Source organism: Cyanistes caeruleus, chromosome 32, assembly GCF_971803275.1.
Source record: "Cyanistes caeruleus chromosome 32, bCyaCae1.hap1.1, whole genome shotgun sequence".
NCBI lineage: Eukaryota > Metazoa > Chordata > Aves > Passeriformes > Paridae > Cyanistes > Cyanistes caeruleus.
Window position 1 is genome coordinate 641,347 of NC_141733.1, and position 22,997 is coordinate 664,343.

The following is a 22,997-nucleotide window of genomic DNA, read 5'->3' on the forward strand; positions in this document are numbered from 1 at the left end:
CGTGTGTCCCTGAGGGGTCTCCTCGCGGGATCCCACAAAATCCAAACATTTGGGGCATTTTGCTCCTTCCTTTCCTTAGCACAAAGCTCTGGAGGTGGGAATCCAGGGGTGGGAACTCCAGGGATGCAGGGATGGGAGCTCCAGGGATGGAAACTCCAGGGATGCAGGGATGGGAGCTTCAGGGGTGGGAGCTCCAGGGATGGGAATTCTGGGGATGGGAATTCCGGGGGTGGGAGCTCCAGGGGTGGGAATCTGGGGATGCAGGGGTGGGAGCTCCAGGGGTGGAAACTCCAGGGATGGGAGCTCCAGGGATGGGAATTCCGGGGGTGGAAACTCCAGGGATGGGAGCTCCAGGGATGGGAGCTCCAGGGATGCAGGGATGGGAGCGCCAGGGATGGGAATTCCAGTGATGGGAATCCGGGGATGGGGACTCTGGGGATGGGAGCTCCAGGGAAAGCAGCCCCAGGGAAAGCAGCCCCAGGGAAAGCCCTGCAGAGCCTCAGTGTCCCCACATGGAGAGAGCGCCGGCCACGTCCCGCAGGAGCTGTAAGAGAGCAGCTGATGCTCAGGGAAGATGTAATGTTTGTCATGTTTGTCATGTTTGTCATGTTTGGAGCAGCCGGGTGCCAAGTTCTGATAACTCCTTCTGGAGCTTTGGCAGTTTCAGGGGCTTTACGCCTCAGCCAGATGTGGGTGGATCCCTCCCCTCCCCACCAGACACCAAATTCCTGCTCCAAAACCAGAGCAGGCTGCTGCTGCTCCAAGAAAAGCCCCCTGAGAGTTTTTCCACCAGGGTAAACCCAAATTTTTCTGCTCTGATTCTTGCAAACTTCCTCCTGCAGAAAGTTTCCAGAAAAATAAAATAAAAATTTTGAGACAGACGATGATTAAAGTTTGGCAAAGTCACCGGAGCAGCACAAAACCCTTCCCACAACCAAAGGCACGAAGCAGGATTCAGCCACACACCCGAACACGCCGTGCACCTGCGAGCACAGCAGCTATTGACGCATTCCAAGCACAAAAAATGAGAATATTCCCTGCTGGAGCCTGGGAAGGAGCTCCACATCAGGCCTGGGGAGGCAGAGCAGGGCGAGATGCTTCCCCTGATTGCTCTCCCTGCTTATTTGCAGCTCGTGACCTTTGAGTCAGACATTTCATAGCCCTCCCTGGAATTTTCTCCCCACAAATGCGCACATTTCGTTTATAAACTCGTGGCTCTGGGACCCAAAAACCTTCAGGGCCAGCCCAGAGTCCAGGGACAGGGAGGAAACACCTTTGGGCCTGGATGTGCTGCTGGTTTGAACATTCCCTGTCCCAGAGAGGATGGGGCAGGATTCCATCCCCAACAGGCACAGGGAACTCCTCAGGGCTAAATCAGACACTCCTGGAGGTGACCCAGGTCTGTGTTTCAAGGCAGCTTTTCCACACGCTCTCAAATCCGTGTTTAAATCGGATTTTTAAATTTTAAATGGAATTTTGCCTCCGGGTGGATCTCAAGGTAACCCCACATCCACTGAGCTGCCCCAAAGCCCCAAACCTTAACAGTGGACACAAACTTCACCTCAGGCACTGCCCAAACCACCAAACAGCTTCCTTCCTGCTCCCAGAGGAGCTCCCTGGATGCTGCTTCTCTCCCAGGGATGAGCTTTGAAATCCTCCAGCCCTGAACGTGCCGAGGCAAAACCCCGCAGCAAAAAACCTTCGGCCCTAAATCTGAGCTCTCAGGGACACCCAGGTACTGAACCCACAGGAAATTCTGGGCACGGGCAGGCCGGAGCTGCCTCCCGGCTCCCACGAGATGCGGTTTGAGCGTGGGCAGCGGCAGCAGGGATGAGGAGGGGACCAGAGGATTCATCTCCTGCAGCCGCAGCCGGGCTTTGGGAGCGCGGGGCTCCATCCCCAGCACAGCCCTGGCACGGCTGGAAGGTTCTGGCAATCATTTCCTGCAGCCTCCCACCCCCGTGGGTCACCCGGGCCGAAGAGCGGCGGGAGAGGAGGAGGAGGGAGAGGTATCCCCAGGAAACCTCGCACCAACCGCGGCTTCCTGAGGAACACCGGGAAAGCCGCGACCACAGGGCTCTGCTGAAGGGCAGCCAAGCCTCGCTCCCCAGAGCGCTGCAGGCAGCCTCAAATCACAGAAACCCGCAAGATTTGGGGAAATTTTTTCCTTTCCCGAAAGAGAAACGTGGCCCGGAGCGCATCCTGAGCCGCAGGATCCCTCTCCTCTGCGGCTCACCCAGCCCGGCCGGGATGCGCCGGCTCCTCCCGGCTCTGGGGAGCCCCGAACATCGCCGTGTCCCGGCGGAGAGGGAAATCCACCCTTCCTCATCCTCCTGCAGCCTTTTCCCTGCAGAAAACACCCCGCGAGGAGCTGCTGCTCCCCGGCACCGCCCGCCTCCTCTCCTTGAGGGGCTGCTGGGTGAAAAACGCCCGGAGCAGGCAGGGATGGATTGGGACACAAGGCAGGGCACCCCTGTGCCCTTCAGCAGCCTCATCTTCCTCTCCGGGCTCCCTGCAAGGGGCAGCAGCCCGGCCCAAAGCTCGGCATCACCCCCGGGCCAGCTCGGACGGCCTCTGGCTCTCCGTTCTCCGGGCAGGCCGGTGCCAGCCGAGCCCCGGCGGCTCCGGGAGGCGCTCCCGGGGAGCCGCGGAAGCTCCTCGGGGCTCCGCTGACATCAGCACGGGAGGATGCGGCCGCCGAGCCAAGGGAAGCAGGAGGAGAGAGATCAAACGATTGCAGAACTTCTCTCCTCGCTTACCCAAGCGCAGGAGAACGCTCCCAACCGGTTTTGGGACGGAGAGCTCGGCGGCTGCTCCCGCCCCGCTGCCCTCAGCCCTCCCCGGGGCATCCCCCGGGAGCTGCTCCGGTACCCGGCTGGAGCCCCGAGCCCGCATTTATTCTTTTAATTGCTGCGTGCAAGAGCCCAGCTTGAGTCACAGCCCCCCGGGGAAGGCTCAGCGCTGCCCGAAGCGGCTTCGTGCTTGATCTGGAAGCGCTGAGACAAAAAGATAAAAAGCTGGAATCACTCAATACCCACTCCCGGCAAGTGGCTGCTCAAGACGATCTGCCCGGTAATTCCAGCCTCCCTGCGAGCCGCGGGGAAGGAAATCCCTTTGGCAAACCCTGCTCGAGGTCCAGGGATGGGTTGGAGAGCAGAAAAGAAAATTTAAGGAAAAAAACCCCCGAGGCCCAGGAGAAGCAGAAGGAGCTGGGAGAAGCACGGGCAGCCCCAGCTCCACGGGCACAGAGGGAAAGAGGCACAAACTCAATTCCCTGTGAAGCTCACCCCAAAGCTGCCCCGTGCTGACCCTCGGGTGCCTGAGGAGCCACCCAGGAGCTCCCCAGGGCAGACCTGGGGCCCAGGGTGAGAGTTATTTCTGTCACAGAGAGGAAGCCGCAACAATTTCAGTTTCCTGCACAAACACATTTCGGGTGTCCTTCCCCACGGGCCCGGCTGCCTCCCCTCCCTGGGTGCTCGGGAAGGAGCTGGGAGAGCTCAGGCTTGGCACCAGCGAAGCTGGGAAAGGTGCAGGTGTCAAAGGCTCGATGCAGAGGAGGATGAAACGCGCCTGGATCCGAGGAGCCGCACCTTGGGGACAGCTGGGACAAACCTGGCTCGGTGGGGAGATGCTGGGGAGATCCCCACGCTGCTGGAGCCAGGGAATCCCATCGGGGATGGAGAAGCTGCAGGAAAGGCAGCAGGGAGGATCTGTGGTGTGAAGAAATGGCAGGAGCACCCCGAGTCCCGAAGAGCTGGGAGAAGCCGAGGGGGAGGCCGAGGCTCCGGCAGGGACGGAGGGTGCAGCTGGGTGTGTGAGCGCTCCACACGCGTGGAACAACGCTGCCCTGCGGGTTTAACCCACAAACAGGAGCTGCTGCTGCTGCTGAGCCGCTCAGAAATGGGGGAAAAGGAAAAAGAATCAGCAGAGGAACTCCTGGAGAGCTCAGCCCAGCAGGAATAACCTGGACAAAGCAGAATCGGTGCTCACGGTGGGGATTGAGCCCTCAGAACCTCCCAGAATCAGAGCTGGTGTCAGCCCAGCAGAGCCCCTGACACATCCAGGCCCTCAAAGCTCATTTGGCACCCAAAAAACCGGGCACACACCCGGAGCCAGCCCACGGACCCCGCTCTGGATGGGGGAGATGCTCCAGGTGCCCCTCACACAAACCTGTCTGTCCCAGGCCCCTGTGCCTGCAGGGACGCTCCCCCCCCTCCTGGGACACTCACCCACGGATGGCATCGTGTCCCTGAGCCCCTCGGGGTCCCCGTGCCCACCGAGGCCGTGGGAAGAGCAGCCCCGGAGCCCCGGGAGCTCTCAGCTCCCCGATCCCAGGCGTGGCCGCCACCACACCCTTGCAGTTCTCACGGGCAAATCACAGCCTTGGCAAAGCCCTCGCTGGCAGCCAGCCTCATCAGGCTCATTAAGTGCAATTAAAGCAGAGCGGGCATCCCTCCCCCCGGCTCCTCTGGGGGATATTTTGCTTTTAGACAAAATAAACAAGTTGGTTTTGCGTGGGCTCGGGCAGGTGCTGGCAGCGGGCAGCAGCAGGTGGAAACGCCGAGGTCTCTCGGGGGTGAATCAGCATCCAGCCACAATTCCAGCCCTGCTCCTGCTCCCATTCCACCCCCCTCGGCCTGCAGGAGGGCACCAGACCCTCTCCCCTTTGCAAACAGGAACGTGGAATAAACTGGAAGGAAGCTGCCCAACTCTGCCGCTCTCACTGGGATTTGAAAAACGTGGGGAAAAGCTTCCACCCCAAGCTAAAGTGGAATTTTATGGCAGCAGCTCCTCCAGCATCAGCTCAAAGCTGGTTACAGAACCTCTGCTCAAAGCTGGGAGAAGGGAGAGCACGGCAGAACTGCCCAGTCCTCTCCTCCTTCCACACCAAACCTCCTCCCATGGGGACCCCAGGCAGGGCCAAGCCCCCCCGGAGCAGGACACACCTTTGGGGAAGGTCTCAAGCACAGGACATCACCCCAAACCCCGGGAGCTGTCACCAGGCCACAGAGATCATCCAGGATTTTCCCCGACGGCCACCAAGCCGCTGCTCCATCGCCCTGGCACTGCTGGACACCTCCTGTCAGAAATCCGGGAGATCCCGGCGATCCTGGAAGGTCGAAGGGACCGGCCCTGACCCTGGGATTTGTCAGAAAGCTCTGGAGAGGGGTAGGGAGGGAATCCTGGGGGTGTGATGGGGACCACCCACTGCTGGAGTGGGATAAAACAGCTCCACTCCATCCCCATCCACTCCAGGATGAAGGAAAAAACCCAAAAGGGATCCTTAAAGCTTTTTCTGTTCCCCCATGGGAAAAGCAGCTGGAGCTGCGCCAGGGCAGACTCGGTGCCAGCGCATGCGAGAGCTGGGCTTGGACTGTCACGGCTGTCCCAGGATGATCCCGGCTCAGCGGGGATCCAGGCCACTCAGGGGTGGGCATTTCCCAGTCTGGCTCCCAGCAGGAAGCTGGGAAAACTGGGAGAAGTCAGATTGGGAAAGCTCTGCCACTCACAGCAGCCCCCAGAGATGCGTCACCGACGGGAGAGGTGCGGCCGTGCCCCCACGGAGAGATCTGCTTCAGATATTTGGGGTTTACTGCTGCTAAAGGGATTTAGCCAGAACAAATTAAGATCATTTCCCCGTCTTAATTAATTCTGCTTTCACTTCCTGGCACGTGGGAGCTCGGCCTCCTCCTCCACAGCAGCAGCAGCAGCAGCAGCGAGGAGCCTCAACTCTGCCCAGCCACAGCAGCGGGAGCTGTGCAAAAACACAGGAGGGACCTTGCAGCGTTCTTTTGTCACCATCCCAGCCCTGTCCACACTAAAAACATCCCCAAAAGCCAGAGGCCACTTTGGTGGCCGTATTTCTCCATCACACAGCGAGGGGAGACCTTCCCCTTCCCTCCTCGCGGCGCACGTGTCCAGGGGAGCTTCGAGGAGCGGCGATTGCGCCTCTTGCACAACAAATCCCCTCCTCTCGCTGCCCTCCCCGAATCCCTTTGAGGCAAAAAGGAAGAAGGCTGGAGACATCCTTCCTGTGCCTCGGACAATGCGATGGAAATAGCCCGGGAGGAGCAGGAGCCGCACGCGGTCCCGGCTTCCGCCCATTGTCCGGCCATTGTCCGGCCAGGGCTGCTTCATTCCCCCAGGGCAGAGCCAGAACCAGCTCTCGGCCCCAGAGGAACAGCCCCAAACCCAAATCCGCTGCCCCATCCTGGGCCCAGGCTCCACCTTCACCCGCAAGCCCACGCCAGGTTCCATCCGAAATCCGCCGGCTGCCGTGGACACGCCGCAGTCACCGCTCGGCCTTGGCAACCAGGGACTTCACAAACACCACAAAATCCACCACGAAATCCAGCACAAAATCCAGCACAAAATCCAGCATGAAGGACTGGCAGGATTTTCCACCGCAGAGAAAAAGCAGACGGCAGAAGACGCTTCCTCAGGACCCAACCCTGAGGGTGAAACGAAGCCCCCAGGGAGAGGGTTCCACCCTAAATCCCGATTTTCTCCTCCAGATGGGAGGTGCACGAGTTCAGCTGCTCCAGCTCACGTCAGCAGCTGGAAAACCCTGCGAGGACCCACGCAAGCCGAGGCCGCTGCTGACGGCAGCCGAGCAGGGCAGGGTGGCAGGAGCTGAACCAAAGTCACGAATCAGCCCCCAAATTTGGGGTTGCCGCTCAAGTCGGTGCCGGTTTCGGTATTCACCTCCCATTTCTCAGGGTTTTGGGAGGGCAAGTTATTGCTTGCAGCCCTTCTGCACCATCTAGGTGGTGACAGAAGCTGTTTTTCTTTAAAAACACCTCAAAACCATACATATTTTAAAGGTCTGAGATGCTTTTAGGGCTGGGATTTCAGGAGTGGCAACACCTGGATGAGCAGCACAGAGCCGGCAGCGCGCCGGAGCCACACTTTGGGAGGGAGGGAAACGGGAGGAAGAGGAGGATGGATGATTTCACTTGTCCCTGCTCCTGCCACCACCCCCAGAGCCCCCCCTGGGGCAAGGGAACCATCCCAGCACAGCCTGACCCCTCTTTACCACCCAAAAAGTGGGGCCAGGCTCTGTCCGAGCTGCTGGCGGCTCCCGGGCCGGGGCTGCTCCGCTCCCAGAACATTCCCAAGCGCATTTCTGCCCTGCCGATGGGTTAAAAATAGAAACCATCAGTATTATTGTCCTGCAAGCAAAAATAGAAAGATCACATCCTCCCTGCTGCAAAGCGACGCAGCAGGGACCTCTCTGCACACGGGCACAGGGGAGAGCTCTATTTCGGGAGTGGGGAACTTGGGGAGTTAGAATCCTGAAAATTGTGATGTTGACGCACTGCAGCATTAAACATCCATGGAAAACTGGCCTTCCCCCTCCTCTCCCGCCTTTCCTGGGGTTCTGTTCAGGTTTTCAGGCTCGAGGAGGGTGCTCAGGCTTGCACGGCACTCCCAGCGAGGAACGCGCTGCCCCAGCGCTGCCCTCGCGGATGGGAACGGCCCCGATCCAGTTTGGGAGTGGTCTTGTCACCACTGTCCCCACTTCACGCTTCCCAGCTCCCAAGGAAGCAGGAAAACCCCATCCCTGCTCTGATTCCCAAAGCTCGGAGCAGCTGGCACATTCCTGCTCCAAAGCAGCTCGCAGGGTTCCCCCTAAAGGGAAGAGCCAGCGCTGATCCCAGAGCAGGAGATGCCCTGAGCCTCCCATCCCCTTCCCCTGCTCCCATCCCCTTCCCCTATTCCCATCCCCTTCCCCTGCTCCCATCCCCTTTCCCTGCTCCCATCCCCTTCCCCTGCTCCCATCCCCTTCCCCTATTCCCATCCCCTTCCCCTATTCCCATCTCCTTTCCCTGCTGGCTCCAGAGGGAGGGGGCCTCAGCCCGAACCTCGTTTTTGGAAAGAGAAGATTCCTACACGAGGCCTTTCCCTGAGTGTTTGTGCTCAACGCACGGGGCCGCTCCCACCCAGCTGGGACCCGGCTCCAGATCCAACCTTTTTCCTCAGCAAATCCCCCGGGAGAGGAGAGGAATGCGGCAGGGTCACATCCAGCTGCGCCCGGGAATCCTGGCTCTCGCAAAGGAGGGGGAAATGCACGGGCGAGGCGATGTCTGTCCCTGGGGACGGCTCTGAAGCACCGGGACCCCGGACCCCAAACCGAGCCGAGCCCCAGCGCTGACCCCACAGCACCCCAGGGACCCCTCCCAAACCGAGCCTGCTCCTTCCAGCCCGGGCTGGAGCAGCCTGGGAGGAGCTGGGGTGGAGAGGTCGCTCCATCATCCCCAACATCTCCCCCTGTCCCCGCTGAGGCCGTCGATCCCCCCAGGATGGAGGGAATGCACAGAGCATTCCTCACTGCACCCCTCCCCTCCTCCCCAAAACAAAACCACCCAGAAACAGAAGGGAACCGCTGAGGAAAATCCCGGCAGTAACTCCACAACAATTCCAGGCAGTCCCGTTCCCAGGAGGAGGCTGCTCTGGCCTCTCCCCCCTCCAGCAGAGCCCCTCGGTGATCCCGGGCCAGGTGCCCTGGGCCAGCCCCTGGGGCCATTCCCTCATTTCATTCCGTGCACATCCCAGCTGGCATTTCAACCCCCAGCCAGTGCCAGATTTCTCTCTGCTGAGCCAATGCACTTGGAAATACATGACGACTTCAGCAGATTAATTGGAAACACAGCCTGGGTGTTGCAATCCCAGGAATGACTCCAATTTCAGGAACAAATGTTTTCATAGAATCACAGAATCAGAGAATGTTCTGAGCGGGAAGGGACCCACAAGGATCATCCAGTGCAACCCCTGGCCCTGCACAGACAATCCCACCCTGAGCATCCCTGGCAGCATCATCCAAATACCCCTTGAGAATCTTCACCATTTCTCCATCCTAAAACTGGGACAGACTCCGCTCACACCTGGGATTATTCTCCTAATGTGGTGTGTTCCAATTAAAAGCCTTCCCAAGAAGATTTAAGACACACCACAGAAGAGACAGGAAGAATTTAAGTTTGCTCTGTAAATCTCCTCTTAAAACCTCGCTGGTTTTCAGCATCCCAGAGCTCCTCTCAGCCCCTCCACAAAACCAGACCCAAACTCTTCCCCCAGGATCCTGAAAACCCAGCAGGGCTGGGAGAGGGATGATGATGGAGGAGGGTTCCCTGGATGGAAATCATTCCTGTGCTCCCCCATTTCCCACCCCTAGCAGCAAAACCTCTCCCCTTGCAGGGCTTTCAGCATCTGTCGGCCTTTTCTCTGCTCATCCCCGTCTGCTGCCAACCTCTGCAGCCTCTGCAGCCCTTCACAGGTTGAACCTGATGGTCCTGGAGGTCTTTTCCGACCTCAACAATTCCATGGCTCTCCCCTCGCTGCCAGAACTGAAGAGCCCTTTGGTGGCCCAGAGCTGTGCAGAGGCTTCCCCTCTGCCGAGGCTCGGGGTGATGAGGGAAGGGGAAAAGCTGTTCTGTCCACCCCCAGAGCCTGGCAGGGAGCTCTGCTTTGGCATCCCACTGCCAGGGCTCCCAAATCCCAACAAAATCCATGTGGGATGTGGAAGGGGCCCGTGGCTGCTGCTGGAGGGAAAACGGGGAGCCGGGAGCTGGCTCAGCTCCGAGAGCACCCAGGGGTTGGTGACACCAAAGAGGGGGGTCTGGAGGGGCTCTGGGGGGGCTCTGGGAGGCTCTGGGGGGGCTCTGTCTGTTTCTTCACACCCCTGTGGCTGCTGCAGACACGGGGCAGTGCCTGGGTGAATTCCTGCTTTGGCAGAGGTGGAGGGGTGTGGAGCGAGGAGGAGGAGAGCGCAGCCCCTGCCTCGCAGGCCCCCGTGGAGGCCACGATTCCAGCGAGATAAAACACATCTGAATCTTCCCAATCTTCCCAGAGAAATCAGCTCCCACAGGCCTGGCTCCCGGAGCTCCTCTCCCAGCTGTTTGGCCGCCCCTCTCAGCCCAGCCCTGCCAGAGCTGGAGCCCGAGCCAGGAGCAGCAGAGGCTGCACAAACCCTCCCCAGAGCCTCCCCTGCCCCACTCCAGGCTTAAATCCATCGACCCAGCCCCAAACCCAATTCCCTTCTCAGCCTTTGCCTCACGGAGCTCTTTCTTTCCTGCATGAAAACCACAATTCCCAGCCAGACCTTTGGGGTGTGATTCCTCCTCCCTGCCATGAAGTCAACCTAAGTCAGAGCGTTCCTGCCATGAATTTGGATAATCTGACAAAATAAAAACCACCAGGTTTTGCGATGAGATGTCGCTTTTGGGAGTTTTGCTCATCGGGAGATCTTTCTTTGGGGTGTGCCCATCCCCATGACCGGCAGATCCACGGGTTGATGCTGAGCACATCCAAGAAGTGCCCAGCATGGGAATGGGAACCTCTCCTCTGTCGGGGTCAGGCCGGCTGGTCAGCGGCAGAGCTCCGGCCAAACCTCATCTCTCGTTCCCAGGGTCAGGAATGTGCAAGAGCTGCTGCGAGGGGATGACCACAGAAGCCACGTGGACGGAGGGAATGCGGCGGGGTTTTGCAAGGATCTTCTTCCAGCCTCCCCCTGCAAGCCAGGAGATGCAGGAGGAGCAGGGAGGACACATGGGTTCGTGCAGATCCAGCCCACGCCTCAGCTCCAACCAGGCTGAGCCTACAAATCCTTCTGCAAGTTTCTCTGTCCCACCTCCAGATGTGCCAGCACCCCGTCCTACACCCTGCGCCCCTCCCAGGCACACCCTGCACCCTCTCACTCCCCTGGCACTGCGTCCCAGACACGTCCCTGTGGGGCTGGGCTGCTTCTCCCCCCAGCCCAGCCCCATCCCTCCTCATCCCCAGCAGCGGCGCTGATCCAGCTGGGACAGAACCTCCACCCAGGCACGGTTGCTGTGACTAAGCCAGGCAGACACCCCGAGGATCCAGCCCTGAGCGAGGTCCCACCGAGGCAAGGACGATACAAACCCTCCCAGCTCCCTGCTCCTGACGGGGCTTTCGAGGCTTCGTCATCGGCACCGATGCAGATCCGCACCTCAGAGCACAAACAAGGAGGAGGCCAAGGAACCCTCAGGATCTGCAAACGAGACTCGTGGAGCCCTGGCCAGGCCCGGAGCCGACTGCAGACGTTTCTCCAGGGACTCCCCGTGCTGTGATTTGACACGAGCGCTGCTCAGATGTGGCGTCACTGTGATCGTTCACGCAGGAGGGATGAGGCCAACGCACAAAGCACAGCTCAACCCCTGCCTCCGACACGTCCTGCTCTGCTCCAGCCCCCAAAGGAGCCGGGGCCTCGAGTGTCCTCTGCCCAGCCAGCCTGGGCTTCACCCTCACCTCTCCCTGCAAGGCAGGGACTCCTTCTTGCAGCTTTGAGTTCCGTGTCCCTCCAGGAGCTCCATGTCCCCACAGATGCTCCATGTCCCTCCATGTGCCCAGCTGGGATGTTTTCCAGGCTGGCTGTTTGTCCCTGGGCTGTGTCAGCTCACCACCTTATCCCCGGGGAGGGAGGGCTGTGTGACTCCTGCACCCACGGAGTTTTCTCGAGGGACCTGTGCCTTCCTCCGAGGGCAGAGCTCACCGTGCTGTCCTGTTCACAGGGACAGGTCACTCAGCTCTGCCATCTAACGTGGCCAGAGCCTCCAGAGAAACCTCCCAGCCCATCCATGCTGGACCCATCGTGCCCCCGAGCAGGTCCCTGCTGCAGGCCCAGGCCACCACCGCTCCTGGGAAGGGAACGAGCTGCTCCCACACCACCAGAGCATCTGCACATCTCCATCGTGCCAGGGTCCAGCCGTCCCAGACCCCCTCATTCCCAAGCACTCAGTGCCCTCCCAGAAGGAGCCGTGCCCGTGGCACAGGGGGATTGAGCCCCCAGCCCCCTCTCAGCACCTCGGGACATTTCCTTTTTTCACAACAGCGGGACACTGAGTCAGGGCCAGGCTCCCCCAGCCTGTCCCCACCATCCCAGAGCAGCTCCTCCTGCCCAAACCAGCTCCAGCTCCCTCTCGCCCCCCGCCCTGGGCTCAGGTCTGGACCTGCCCAGATGAGGGCACGGGGAAACTCCTTCTCTGGCAGAGCTCCCGGGAGAGCAGAGCTCGTGTGCTCACGGCCTCCAGCCCTCGACGCCCGCAAGCTCAGCTCTGTGGGAAACCTGGGCTTTGGAAACGCTGCGTGATGCAACTCGGGAGACTTTTGTCATCCCCGGCTGTTTCCAAAGGGATGAGGTGGAGGAACCAGGCTGGTTTGGGAACTGACCCTCCATGCTGTAAAGCCCACCTCCCCTCCTCTCCCTCCCCCACGGCCCTGTGCTCACACGGTTCCTGCAATTCCTGGCCCCAGGCTTCGAGGCTTCCGCCACCATCTGGGCTCCATTTAGGGGAGCTGATGTTTTTCACAGGGCTGTAATCTAAACTTTGGGATTGAGTTTACATCTCGCATACCAGCGTCTCACCGCCGGGCCTGGCTACGCACCGGGGGCTGCCGGCTGCCAGCCCTGTGCCGGGGCTGGGATACCTGGGAGCGGTGCAGGGTCAGTGCAGGGATCCCAGATCCACAAACCACCTCTGGATCCAGCCAGGCGCTGCCCCTGCCAGTGGGAAGCAGCTCAGCTTCCCCAGGAGGCTGCGATGGGAGACAAAGCCCGGCATCGGCGTTACCCATCTCCAGCAGCAGGAAATTCCCCAGCCCTGGGCAGCTGGAGATGCGAGCACAGCAGGGAGAAGCAATCTGGGAGCAGGGATGTGGAGCAGCAGGTCCAGCCTTGCTTGTGCTCCAAGCCCAGGGTGACAGACCCACCCCAGGGCGCTCTCGGGTGACAACCAGCACCCCCAAACCCCCTCCAGCCCCCCACTCATCCTCCCAGCCTTCCTCCCCCCTCCTCGCCGGCTGCAAGGTGGGCAGAGCCGCAGGCAGCGTCCAGAGGCAGCCAAGGTGGCTCGATCCCAGCAATCCACGAGGCTCAGCCAAACCCAAAAAATAATGTTTTCATACTTTGACTTTTCAGGCAGGATTTAGTCATTTGTGGACACGAGGCCTTGGCAGGGCCGCGCTGCCTCTGCTCACCTACCCCAGCCCGCGGCTGTTTACGGCGGCAGAGCCTTGGAAGGAGAGGGAAGATTTGTGGTTTAATCCAGGTGAATTATTTTTGCTTGCTTTATAGAGCCTGCAGCCGGTGGGGAAGGAGGGATTCAGCATCCCTGCACAGCCAGGGATGGACCCACCGCAGGAGATGAGGCATCACAACACGGCCCAGCCCCACAGCTCCACAAGAGCTGCCGGGACAAACCCAGCAGGACTTTTGCCCCGTCCACCTAATGGATAATAAAGAAATGAGTTAAGGGCAGAGAAGCCAAGCCCTGGCTGGGCACAGTCGTGGTGGTAAAAGGAAGGGCTCAGTGGCTGAGCTGCTCTGAGAAAAGCAGGTTCCACCCCAGCCTGGTGGGGCTGTGCAGGGCCTGTTTGCTCAGCTCAGCACGGGGCACTCGGAGCTGCCAAGGGGAAGGGAAGGGGTGATGATGGATCCAGACCCCTGCTGGCTGCCAGGGTATCCCTCAGGAACCCTCCACAATCCAACAGGAGCTCTGATCAACTCCTCAGCTTGGTGTCAGATCCAAACTTCCCAGGCACGAGCCCAGGGCTTTATCTGCCATCCCTCCCACACTTGTTAGTGAACCAACTTATCTGCAAATCCTGCCTTTTAAACCAGCAAAAACTCTTAAACCACAGCTCCTGAGTGTCCCACAGCCTGGGGGATGCCAGGAGCTCATCCCCACACACCCTGTCTGCCTCCAAAGCTCGTCCACCATGAGGATCCCACCACCATATGGATCCCACCACAATGAGGATCTCACCAGGATGTGGATCCCACCATGACCAGGATCCCACCATGACCAGGATCCCACCAGGATGTGGATCCCACCATGACCATGATCCCACCATGACCAGGATCCCACCATGATGAGGATCCCACCATGACCAGGATCCCACCACGATGTGGATCCCACCACCACGAGCATCCCACCAGGATGTGGCTCCCACCACGACACTTCTGCATTCTCACCCAGCCACCAAACCACCCAAAGCACCCGTGAGGCTGAAGCAGGATGGGGAAGGAGCCATTCCAGAGAGGAGCTTCGTAACCAAGCGTGGGATAGAGCTCGGAGACACAGGACGGATCCGCTGGGACAACCCTGGGATCAGCACAAACCCATTGAGGCTGGCTGCTGGCAGGAGGAGCTCTCTGAGGAGCCTCCGTGCCCTGCAGGCAGAAGTTGCACAGCTGTCCCGACTGGGAACGACAGATAAGGCTCAAATGATTCATTCAGTGCAAACCTTTATTTGCTCTCGCTTACCCAGAGCAGCCGGCAGCTGCTAATGCTGAACTGGGCCGGCTCCCAAGCGCAGACAAAGGCCTGCAAAAATGGGTTTAAGGAGGAACTGACTGTTCAAAAAGCAATCCTAGAAGAGGGAGTTAGAAAGAGGGAGTGCAGCGCGGCGCAGGAGGAAGAGGAAGCCGGAGAGCACCTAAAAATAAATTTTAAAAAAAGCAGCGAGGCACAGGACAAAGGCCTCGAGCGCACGTGACCGTTCCCCGCAGCGTAGGCAGGATGCGAGCTCGGAACACAACACTCCCTCCCCAGCAACCCCACGTACAGAGCCCCAACCACCTCCCAGCTCAGCCAAAGCCACCAGCAGCACCTTTCCCACCCAGGATGGGCTTTTTCCCCTGTGCCATAAATCCCCCGTGCCAAAAATCCCCCAGGTGTAGGATGCTGTCTGTGCCCCAAGCTGGGCATAACCCACCGTGTTACACCTAACCCAGCAAGGCTGGAGTCAGAATAGCTTGAAAATGTTAAAGAAATTGAAAAGAAGTCTGGAAAATTATGTTCCTCAAAAGAAGAACCCTCAAAAATAGCCAAAGTCCTGTGGAAGCATCACCCAGGGGTTCTCCTGCATCCCCCCGGGCAGTGCCTTCACCAGATCTGAGCAGAGCTGGTGGGTAACCTGTGAGTTTGCTCTGAAACAGCCAGAAAATGCAGCTGAAAAAGGAGCCTGTCCTGTGTCTGCTGCTGCAGCTGGGACTGGCGTTGTCACTCCCTTCCTGTGGCTGTGAGGCTGCAGAAGGACCCGAGATGGGACCCTCTGGCAGGACATCAACCCTCAGCCCTGATGGTGGCTGTGCCCAACAACCCCCGGTGTCCTGAGCCTGCCCCACTGGTGGCCATCCCCATCAACCCTGAGCCCTGATGGTGGCCATCCCATCAACCCCCGGTGTCCTGAACCTGCCCCACTGGTGGCCATCCCCATCAACCCCCGGTGTCCCGAGCCCACCGGACCCCGCTGTGAGCCCCACCCCAGGCCCAGGAGCGGACCCAGCGCTCCCTCTCCCTGCACATCCTGAAGGATGTTCCCTGCACACCTTCCCACACCCAGCCAGGGCTCAGAGCCGTGCTGGGAAGGAACAAATCCCCAGCCATGGATTTGATGGATCCCCAGCACTTACAGGACGGGCTGAACATCACCAGCGTGGTGGAGATCTCCAACCCCGGCGCAGCGCCCTGAGAACATCCAGCGAGTTCCGCTCCCGGAAAGCCACGGCTCCGCATCCCACGTTCACTTCTGCTTCATCCCTGCTGCCCACCCGATCCTGGGCGCAGCAGGGAGAGCGTCTGAGCCGTGCCGAGCTGGGTCAGATGCAACCAAAGCCACGGAGCAGCTTCTCAGAATTGACTCATCCCGTCCCGGAGCGGCTCCGGCAGCGTTTATTTCATCCCCGCACAGCCGGGGTCTGTCAGAGCCCGCAGCTGTGAGGCTGCAGAGCCGGGCTGTGCCCGCAGCGTCCCCTCGGAGCCACCCTGGGCCGGCAGCAGGAGCCTTGCATGGCACTCGCTGCTGGTCCTCACGCCGCGGTCCCTGAGCTCATGACTGAGTAACGCCGGCGAGCCAAGAATAGAGACCTTGAAGTGAAACCTCCCGGGATTGGCAGCTATTTCGGGCGCGCTCAGCCGCCGGGGCTGCGTGACATAAGAGGATATAAAAGAGGAAACTCTGCACAACAACTCTCACCTCAGTGAAAGACACCCGGGCCGCAGCAGGTAGGGCTGCTGTGAGCGCTCTTGGGGTGAAGGCGATGCTGGGACAGCCCCCGAGGCCACCCCCGTCCTCCCCATCCCAAAGCACGGCGTGTCTGCAGCACCGGGACCCCAAAAGCGCCCCGAGCATCCCCAGGGCTGAGCCCACCGGGAAGTGCAGAGCTGCAGCCCGGCGTGGCCACGGCTTCTCCGCGCTGGGATGTGGCCAAACCCCAGCACAAACCACCTCCAGCGCTGCCCACGTCGAGCTGAGCCTGCTGCCACAGGTTCAGCCTGCCCAGGCACCTCCGTGGAGCAGGAATTGCAGAGATCCCGCTGTGGCCAAAGGAGCCTCAAAGGGAGCCGACAGAACCCAGGCAAGCAGGGCACCCCCAAAGCCCAAATCCCAAAGCTCAAATCCCAAAGCCCAAATCCCAAATCTCAAATCCCAAATCCCAAATCCCAAAGCCCAAATCTCAAATCCCAAATCCCAAAGTCCAGCTCAGCCCTCCACAGCTCCCAGCTCAGCTCATCCCTGGAAGGAAGGGCTGGGATCGCACCCAGCCACCAGATGTGGGGAGGAAAGTTCTGGTCCTGGTTAACAACCAGCATCAAGATGAACGCAGGGAAATTTGAAGGGCGATTCATTGGACTCAAACCCTTGGATACCGGGAAAACAAACGCACGAGCTGCAGTTTCTGGAGCTCCAAGTCAGCACCTGAAACCGGTCCCTGCCAGTTCACAGCGTGTCCATCCCGCATTTGAATACTCGTGATGCCAGTGTGCTCTGCCAGCTCACCCACATCCCAAATGTGCTTTCTCCTGGGTTTTTGGTCAGGAATAAATCACCAGCCGGGATTGACAGAGTCTGCAGTGCTGATTAGGAAGAAGTTCCTCCCTGTGAGGGTGGGGAAGCTGTGGCTGCCCCTGGATCCCTGGAAGTGTCCACGGCCAGGCTGGGACAGGGGAAGATGTCCCTGCCCACAGCAGGGGTGGGACTGGATGAACTTTAAGGCACCTCCCAACCCGAACCAACCCATGATTCTATGAAATAACTGAATTCCCCAAACAGCTTCATCTGTTCTAAAAACACCCCATAAATCAAAACTTACGCAGGGCACGAGGGGGAAGGGGGCACCTCTGATTCCATCCCTCATCCAGACAGCGAGGGCCAGTTAAGGCCTTCCAGTTAAACCCGGCTTCCAAAGGCTGAATAACCATCACAAGGCACAGATCTGCTTAACAGTGCAGTTCAATTATCCCAGCGTGTGGCCCAGACAAAGCCAGCTGTGCTAGGGGCTGTCCCTCGGCGTGGGGACCCTCCCTGGGACGCTGCCACCTCCTCTCTGCGTCCACCGCTGCAGCGAGGGCTTGCTGAGGTCTTGGAAGAAGGAGAAGGCCGAGGCAGGGATGATCCTGAGCTCAGCAGAGGCTCCTGCAGCCAGGGGCTCTGTGGTGCCTCCACTCTGGGACAGCGAGGAGCCAATTCCAGGCCCCCCACAGCAGGACAGAGACACCAGAGGTTTCCAAGGGTGACACACAGGTGACAAAAAGGACACGGCAAAACCTGGGAGCGAGCAAGGGATGTGGGAGAAGGAGGGAGCAGAGACAGCTCTGCTGTGAATATCCCCACCCTGAGCTGCTCCCAGCAGCCTCCCCAGAACTGCAGAAGGCAGCTGGATGGAGCAGAGAGGCTGAGGCAGGAGCAGAAGAGACAATTTTCACCTGGAAGTTGCACCCCCAGGCTACGAATGAAAGTTATGTCGGTGCATCGAGCCCCGGGCAAACCTGCGGAATTTACATCAGCCTTGAAGTTTAGGAAAGCACAAAGGAAGAGAGAAATTGAGAGAGCAATCCTGGCTTTGTCTGCAGCATTGCGAGGAAGTTCTCCACATTTTCTGTGCTGCCCAAGGCTCCCCTTACGCAACAGCAGCTTATGAAAAAGCAGCCTCAGCATCAACAGTTTTCCCCTCCCTCCATGAGAAATCCTCCCTCTGTGAGAGATCCACAAAGAGATCCTCCTTCCATGGGAGATCCTCCTTCCATGGGAGATCCTCCTTCCATGAGAGATCCTCCTTCCATGGGAGATCCTCCTTCCATGGGAGATCCTCCTTCCATGAGTGATCCTCTCTCCATGAGAGATCCTCTCTCCATGAGAGATCCTCTCTCCATGGGAGATCCTCTCTCCATGAGAGATCCTCTCTCCATGAGAGATCCTCCCTCCATGAGTGATCCTCCTTCCATGGGAGATCCTCCTTCCATGAGAGATCCTCTCTCCATGAGTGATCCTCTCTCCATGAGTGATCCTCCTTCCATGAGAGATCCTCCTTCCATGGGAGATCCTCCCTCTGTGAGAGATCCTCCTTCCATGGGAGATCCTCCTTCCATGGGAGATCCTCCTTCCGTGGGAGATCCTCCCTCCCTGAAGATCTCCAGAGAAGCGACCCCAGCACCACATCCTGGCTCCATGCAGCATCAGGGAGTTGCTCCTCCCGGGGGAACTGCCCAGCTCTCACCTCCCTGGAGCTGAACTCCGAGGCACTTCCAGGACTGCAGGATGCTCCAGAGGCTCCTGGGACGTGCTGCTTTCCTTCAGAGCAGCAGATGACCCGAGTGAAACAGAGGAGAAACGCTGGGAGGACGCTCCAGGTGTCCTCACACCACACACACGTAAAAATTCTCTCCATGAAGAGAAACGAGGCTCTCGTTTGAGCCACCCTCAGTTCCCAGCTCTTCCCCCAGCTCCTGCACCTCTGTCCTCCCTACTTTTGGTCCCACCTTCCCAGCACGGAGCCGTGAGCGTGCCCAGCTCAGCAGGGTTTGTTTTGCACTGGTGTGAGCCGTGTTTTGATCCAGCTCTGCAATGCTGAAGCTGTGCAAGAGCCAATTCTCCCGCTGGCACCGCTCCTGCTCCTGGATACCAACAGCTCACGGGACAAAGCCCGATGGATCTGGGGGTGGGGGGTGGTTTGTCACCGTGCTGAGGGGCAGGAAAACCCCACAAACCCCACAAACACCGTCCTAACTCTTCCTCCAGCAGACCATACACCACACCTGGCCTTGAGACTGAAGTTTTAGGTTGAGGAGAGACAAACCCAAAGGTGGGGTGGATGTGTGCAGGTACCAGACGTGACAGACGGCCGCTGCCTCACTCCAACCCCTCCGTGGGGACCCTGAGGATGTCCCCTCCCTGCTGGAGGCCTCTGGGGGTGGCAGCGTGGCGCTGACTCAGGGCTCTTTCCTCAGCATCCTCGGATATTGCCCAAGAGGCGCCGTGGTGACAGCGACGTGTGGCACCCCCAGCTCTGCCACCTCACGGGCTCTGAGCCGCCTCCAGCCCCGCTCCACCTCCAGGATGAGCCTGGGAAATCTCCAGCCTCACCCCAACGGGCACCTGGGCTCTGTTTGCTATTTCTAGTGTGACAAGTGACTGGGACGGTGCCACCGCGGCGCTGCCCAAACTCAAACCCAAGCGGCCGAATCTCGGCGCTGCCGGAATCCGGCGCATTCATTCAGAGTTAGCAACTGCTGCTATATCGGGAAGACAGCTTCAAGGGAAGACAGAGCTCTCCAAGACAGAGAAAGAAAACAAATCCCTCTCCTGCAGTCCGCAGGCCAGCACTGCTCTCCTCAATTTCCTTGGCTCGGCTTAACAAAACCCGGGTTTTTGTGCTAAAAAGTGAATATTTACCAGCACCGCAAGTCCCTGAACTCTGGTAACCCCCTGGGAAGCTTCATGACTCCATCACATCAAACAGCAAATGTGCCAACTCAGGCCTTCCCTGAGTGACAGAACTGTCCCTGACAACCCCTGGCCCGGCCCTGCCCTCCGGGAAAGGCACCTGGAGCAGAGCAGCCGCTGCAGGGAGGCGGGCGTGGGGTGCCCAGAAACAAACCCTGTGTGTGAAGGCACCAACAAAGGCAGGAAAAGCCCCCGGGCGCTGGCGAGGCCGCGGGGCTGCTCCCAGCAGCGCTTTCCGAGGTATTTTATTTTTAGGGCACTCGGAGCCGCAGACAGGAGCGGCCGTGCCAGGCGGGGTCACCGGGAGCTGCCCCAGCCCGACACCGGCCCGCTGAGGACGGGCAGGACACGCTGCCCTGCCCGAGGGTGCCCTCCCCGCCTGGCAGGGACACGAGGGACAGCAGAGGAGCTGGGAACGGGCAGCCGGCAGAGCCTGAACGGGACGGATGCATTCCTGCCCTCGGGGAGCATAGCAAGGGAATGAGACACAGAGCGGCGAGCTCCAGCTCCAGGACTGACTCACCTCCCTCCTGTGCTGTCCCAGAGAGCAGCGGCGGGGCCGGATGGAGATCAAAAGGTAATAAATCAGATCGGAACAACTCAGGTTTGATGTTTGAACCAGAGATGGGAGAGGAGATTCGCCACCTCCCCCGCCCGAGCCGGGCAGCGGGGCAGAAGGAGCTGCCTCGTTTCGGAGCCTTGCCAACACACTTGTTTGTTTTTTCCCCTCCTCAAGGTCCCAGCTGTTAAATCCATGATTGCAGGATTTCCCAGACTCACTGAAAAAGCACGTATGCCATTGTATCCCACTGCTGGAACAGGAAAAAGCCTGAAAATCTGAGCCACAGACTCCGAATACACAAGGTCTCCTTACAACTGACGTTTTCAAACCTCATTTTTCTTTCAACAGCTTCTAAATGGTTCAGAGTTTTGCCTTTCAGCTTCCCCAGAATTGTTCCTATCCCAGTGTCCCACGGTGGGGGAACTTTTTTTGGCATCAAATGTCCCAAAGCCATTGATGTGGCCACTGACATCCCCAGAGCCTCTGAGGGCTTTGAGCCACCGAGCCCTGATGGAAGCTGGGTCTTGACTCCGATCCTGGGCCAGCCAAATGCGAACACAGAAACCAGGATCAGTCCCTTGTGCTCCGGCCACCCGAATTCCCCATCTCTCAACGCAATTCCAGGCCCACAGTGGCAGGAGGACGCGGAGTTTCTCCCTTTGCTGCTCCCCAGAGAACACGGTGTCGCACTGAAGCGCCCCTGCCAGCTCGGAGCCGCCCAGGACAGCAGCCAGCACCCAGCCAAAGCCTCTCCCTGCCCCGGGGAGGTTCCCAATGAAGCCATTTAATAACTGCAGGAAAAGACACGCTCCCATGTGCCCGTCCACGCTCAGCTCCATCCCTGCTACGCTGCTGCAGGATGAGACTCAGCCTTGGGCCAGCCCTGACACCGGGACCTGTCCCTTCCCAAAGGACACATCCAAGGCTTTGGGACCCTGCTCAGGATCCTGCTGAGCTTCCAGCCCCGCTGTGAGAGCCTCTGCTGCCATTTTCACGCTCCCACTTCCTGCTCGCATCAGGCAGAGAGTGGGAAGTGCTGAAATCCTCCGACCCTCGCTGCGAACCAGGAAGAGCCTGAGATCTCCTGAGAAAGGCTGAGATTTCAGGCTGGAACCCTCTGCGAACATCTGCTCAGAGGCATCGCATCCGGACCCTCGGAGCGGGGCCCGCTCTCCCCATCCTCCCGGAGCTCCGGCTGCTGGAACAAACCCGGGGCAGGACCGCTCCCAGCCCATCCTGTCGGGAAAACGCTAACGCAGAACCCAAACCCTCCGGCCACCCGCTGCCCTCCCTCTCCCGTGACTGACACCTCGTTTGTCGTGCCCGAGCCGGGTCCGGCACATCCCACACCTCCTCTGCAGGAGTCTCCCAACATCCCATCTCTCAGCAAAGCCCCCAGACCACAGATAACACTTTCAGCATGGAGAAAAAGGGGTGGGAAGCTGCTTTCCGGGACCGCAGGGATTGCCAGCACAGGGCAAACCTGGGATGGGGCTCAGATCTGTGGGCTGCACTGGCTCGTGGCTCTGGCAGACGGATCCGGGCTATCTGGGGCATCCACAGCTCTTTTCCCAGCGCACATCCTTTTCCCACAAAGTATTTGGAAAGAGAGAGGGAGAGAGGGGCGCCCTTGCAGCAAATGCAGCAAACGCAGCGGTGCTGCTGCTCCTCTGCCCTCACAGCCCCGCTCGCACCGGCCCTTCCGAAGGGAAAGGCAACAGGATTAGCACAAAAACATTCCAGCAAACCACAGGCTCGGCTTTGCCACATCTGAACGCTCTCGAAGGCAGCCACAGATCCGCGGGCCCGGCTGGACGCGGCGAGCCGGGGATTGCTGAGCCTGAGCTCTGTCCCCCAGCTCCGGCAGCTTGTGCAGCTGAGCCCCGCAGCCACACGCACCCATCCCATGGGACACGGGCTCCTCGGGCTGGACCAGCAGCGCCGGGAGCCGCCACCCCCCGATGCTCCTCCGCTCCCGGGGGTGACAGCCCTGCCAGCAGCTGTCCCCTCGGAATGGGGTCACCGACACCCCAGCGAGCCCAGGCAGGCACTGCCGGGACCCGACAGCCCCGGGATGGGCGCTCCCCGCGCAGCCCAGCCCGCTCCCGGCTGCGGAGCTCCCAGGGCCGCACGGAGCGCCCGTTCCCTGCCAGCCCCGGCGGCTGCGGGAGCGGGGGGTGACAGAGCTGGGGAGGGGGCGAGCAGAGCCCCTCGGAGCGGGGGCTGCTCCCTCCTGCGGGGAACGGAGAGGGGACGAGGACGCCACAACCCCCGGGGGTGACAGAGCCGCGGCTGCCCCCCGGCCGCGGTGGAGCAGCGGCCGCCGCGGTGTCCGCTCGTCCCGGGGTCCCGGTGCCTACCTCGGGCTGGCGGCGGCACCGAGGCGATGCCGGAGCGTCCTTGGGCGGGGGCGGCCCCGGCCGGGCCGCGCGGGGACTCCGCGGGCTTCGGCTCCACCTGCGCGGCCGCTCCGGAACCGGGCGGGCCCGGGCGGGCGGAGCGGGGCGGCCCCAGCGGGAGCTGCGGGCGGTGCCGCTCCGCCCCAGGGACGGGCCGGGACCGGACGGGCCGGGGGCGGGCGGCGCGTTCCGGGTCACAGCTCCGCCACACGAGGGACCGGCAGCGGCGACTTCCCCGGGAATCGAGCGCTGGTGGCTGGATGCTAAACTTGACCCCGAGCCCGTCCGTC

At 60.2% G+C, this 22,997-nt stretch overlaps 1 protein-coding gene across 5 annotated transcripts in view; it reads right to left on the bottom strand.

The window, feature by feature from the left end:
• HDAC7 (histone deacetylase 7) overlaps window positions 1-22,997 on the bottom strand; it is a 61,921-nt gene that overhangs the window by 19,985 nt on the left and 18,939 nt on the right. For 2 of the 5 annotated variants that reach the window (XM_086870147.1, XM_086870149.1), the window contains exon 1: window positions 15,437-15,670. The exons of 2 other annotated variants lie outside the window; for them this stretch is intronic. In XM_086870147.1, the coding sequence (XP_086726273.1) occupies window positions 15,437-15,539 (103 nt within the window). In that variant the 5' untranslated portion in view covers window positions 15,540-15,670. Of the gene's footprint in view, window positions 1-15,436; window positions 15,671-22,668; window positions 22,779-22,997 lie in introns of those variants that run through there. One more of the 5 variants, XM_086870152.1, reaches the window with a different exon arrangement.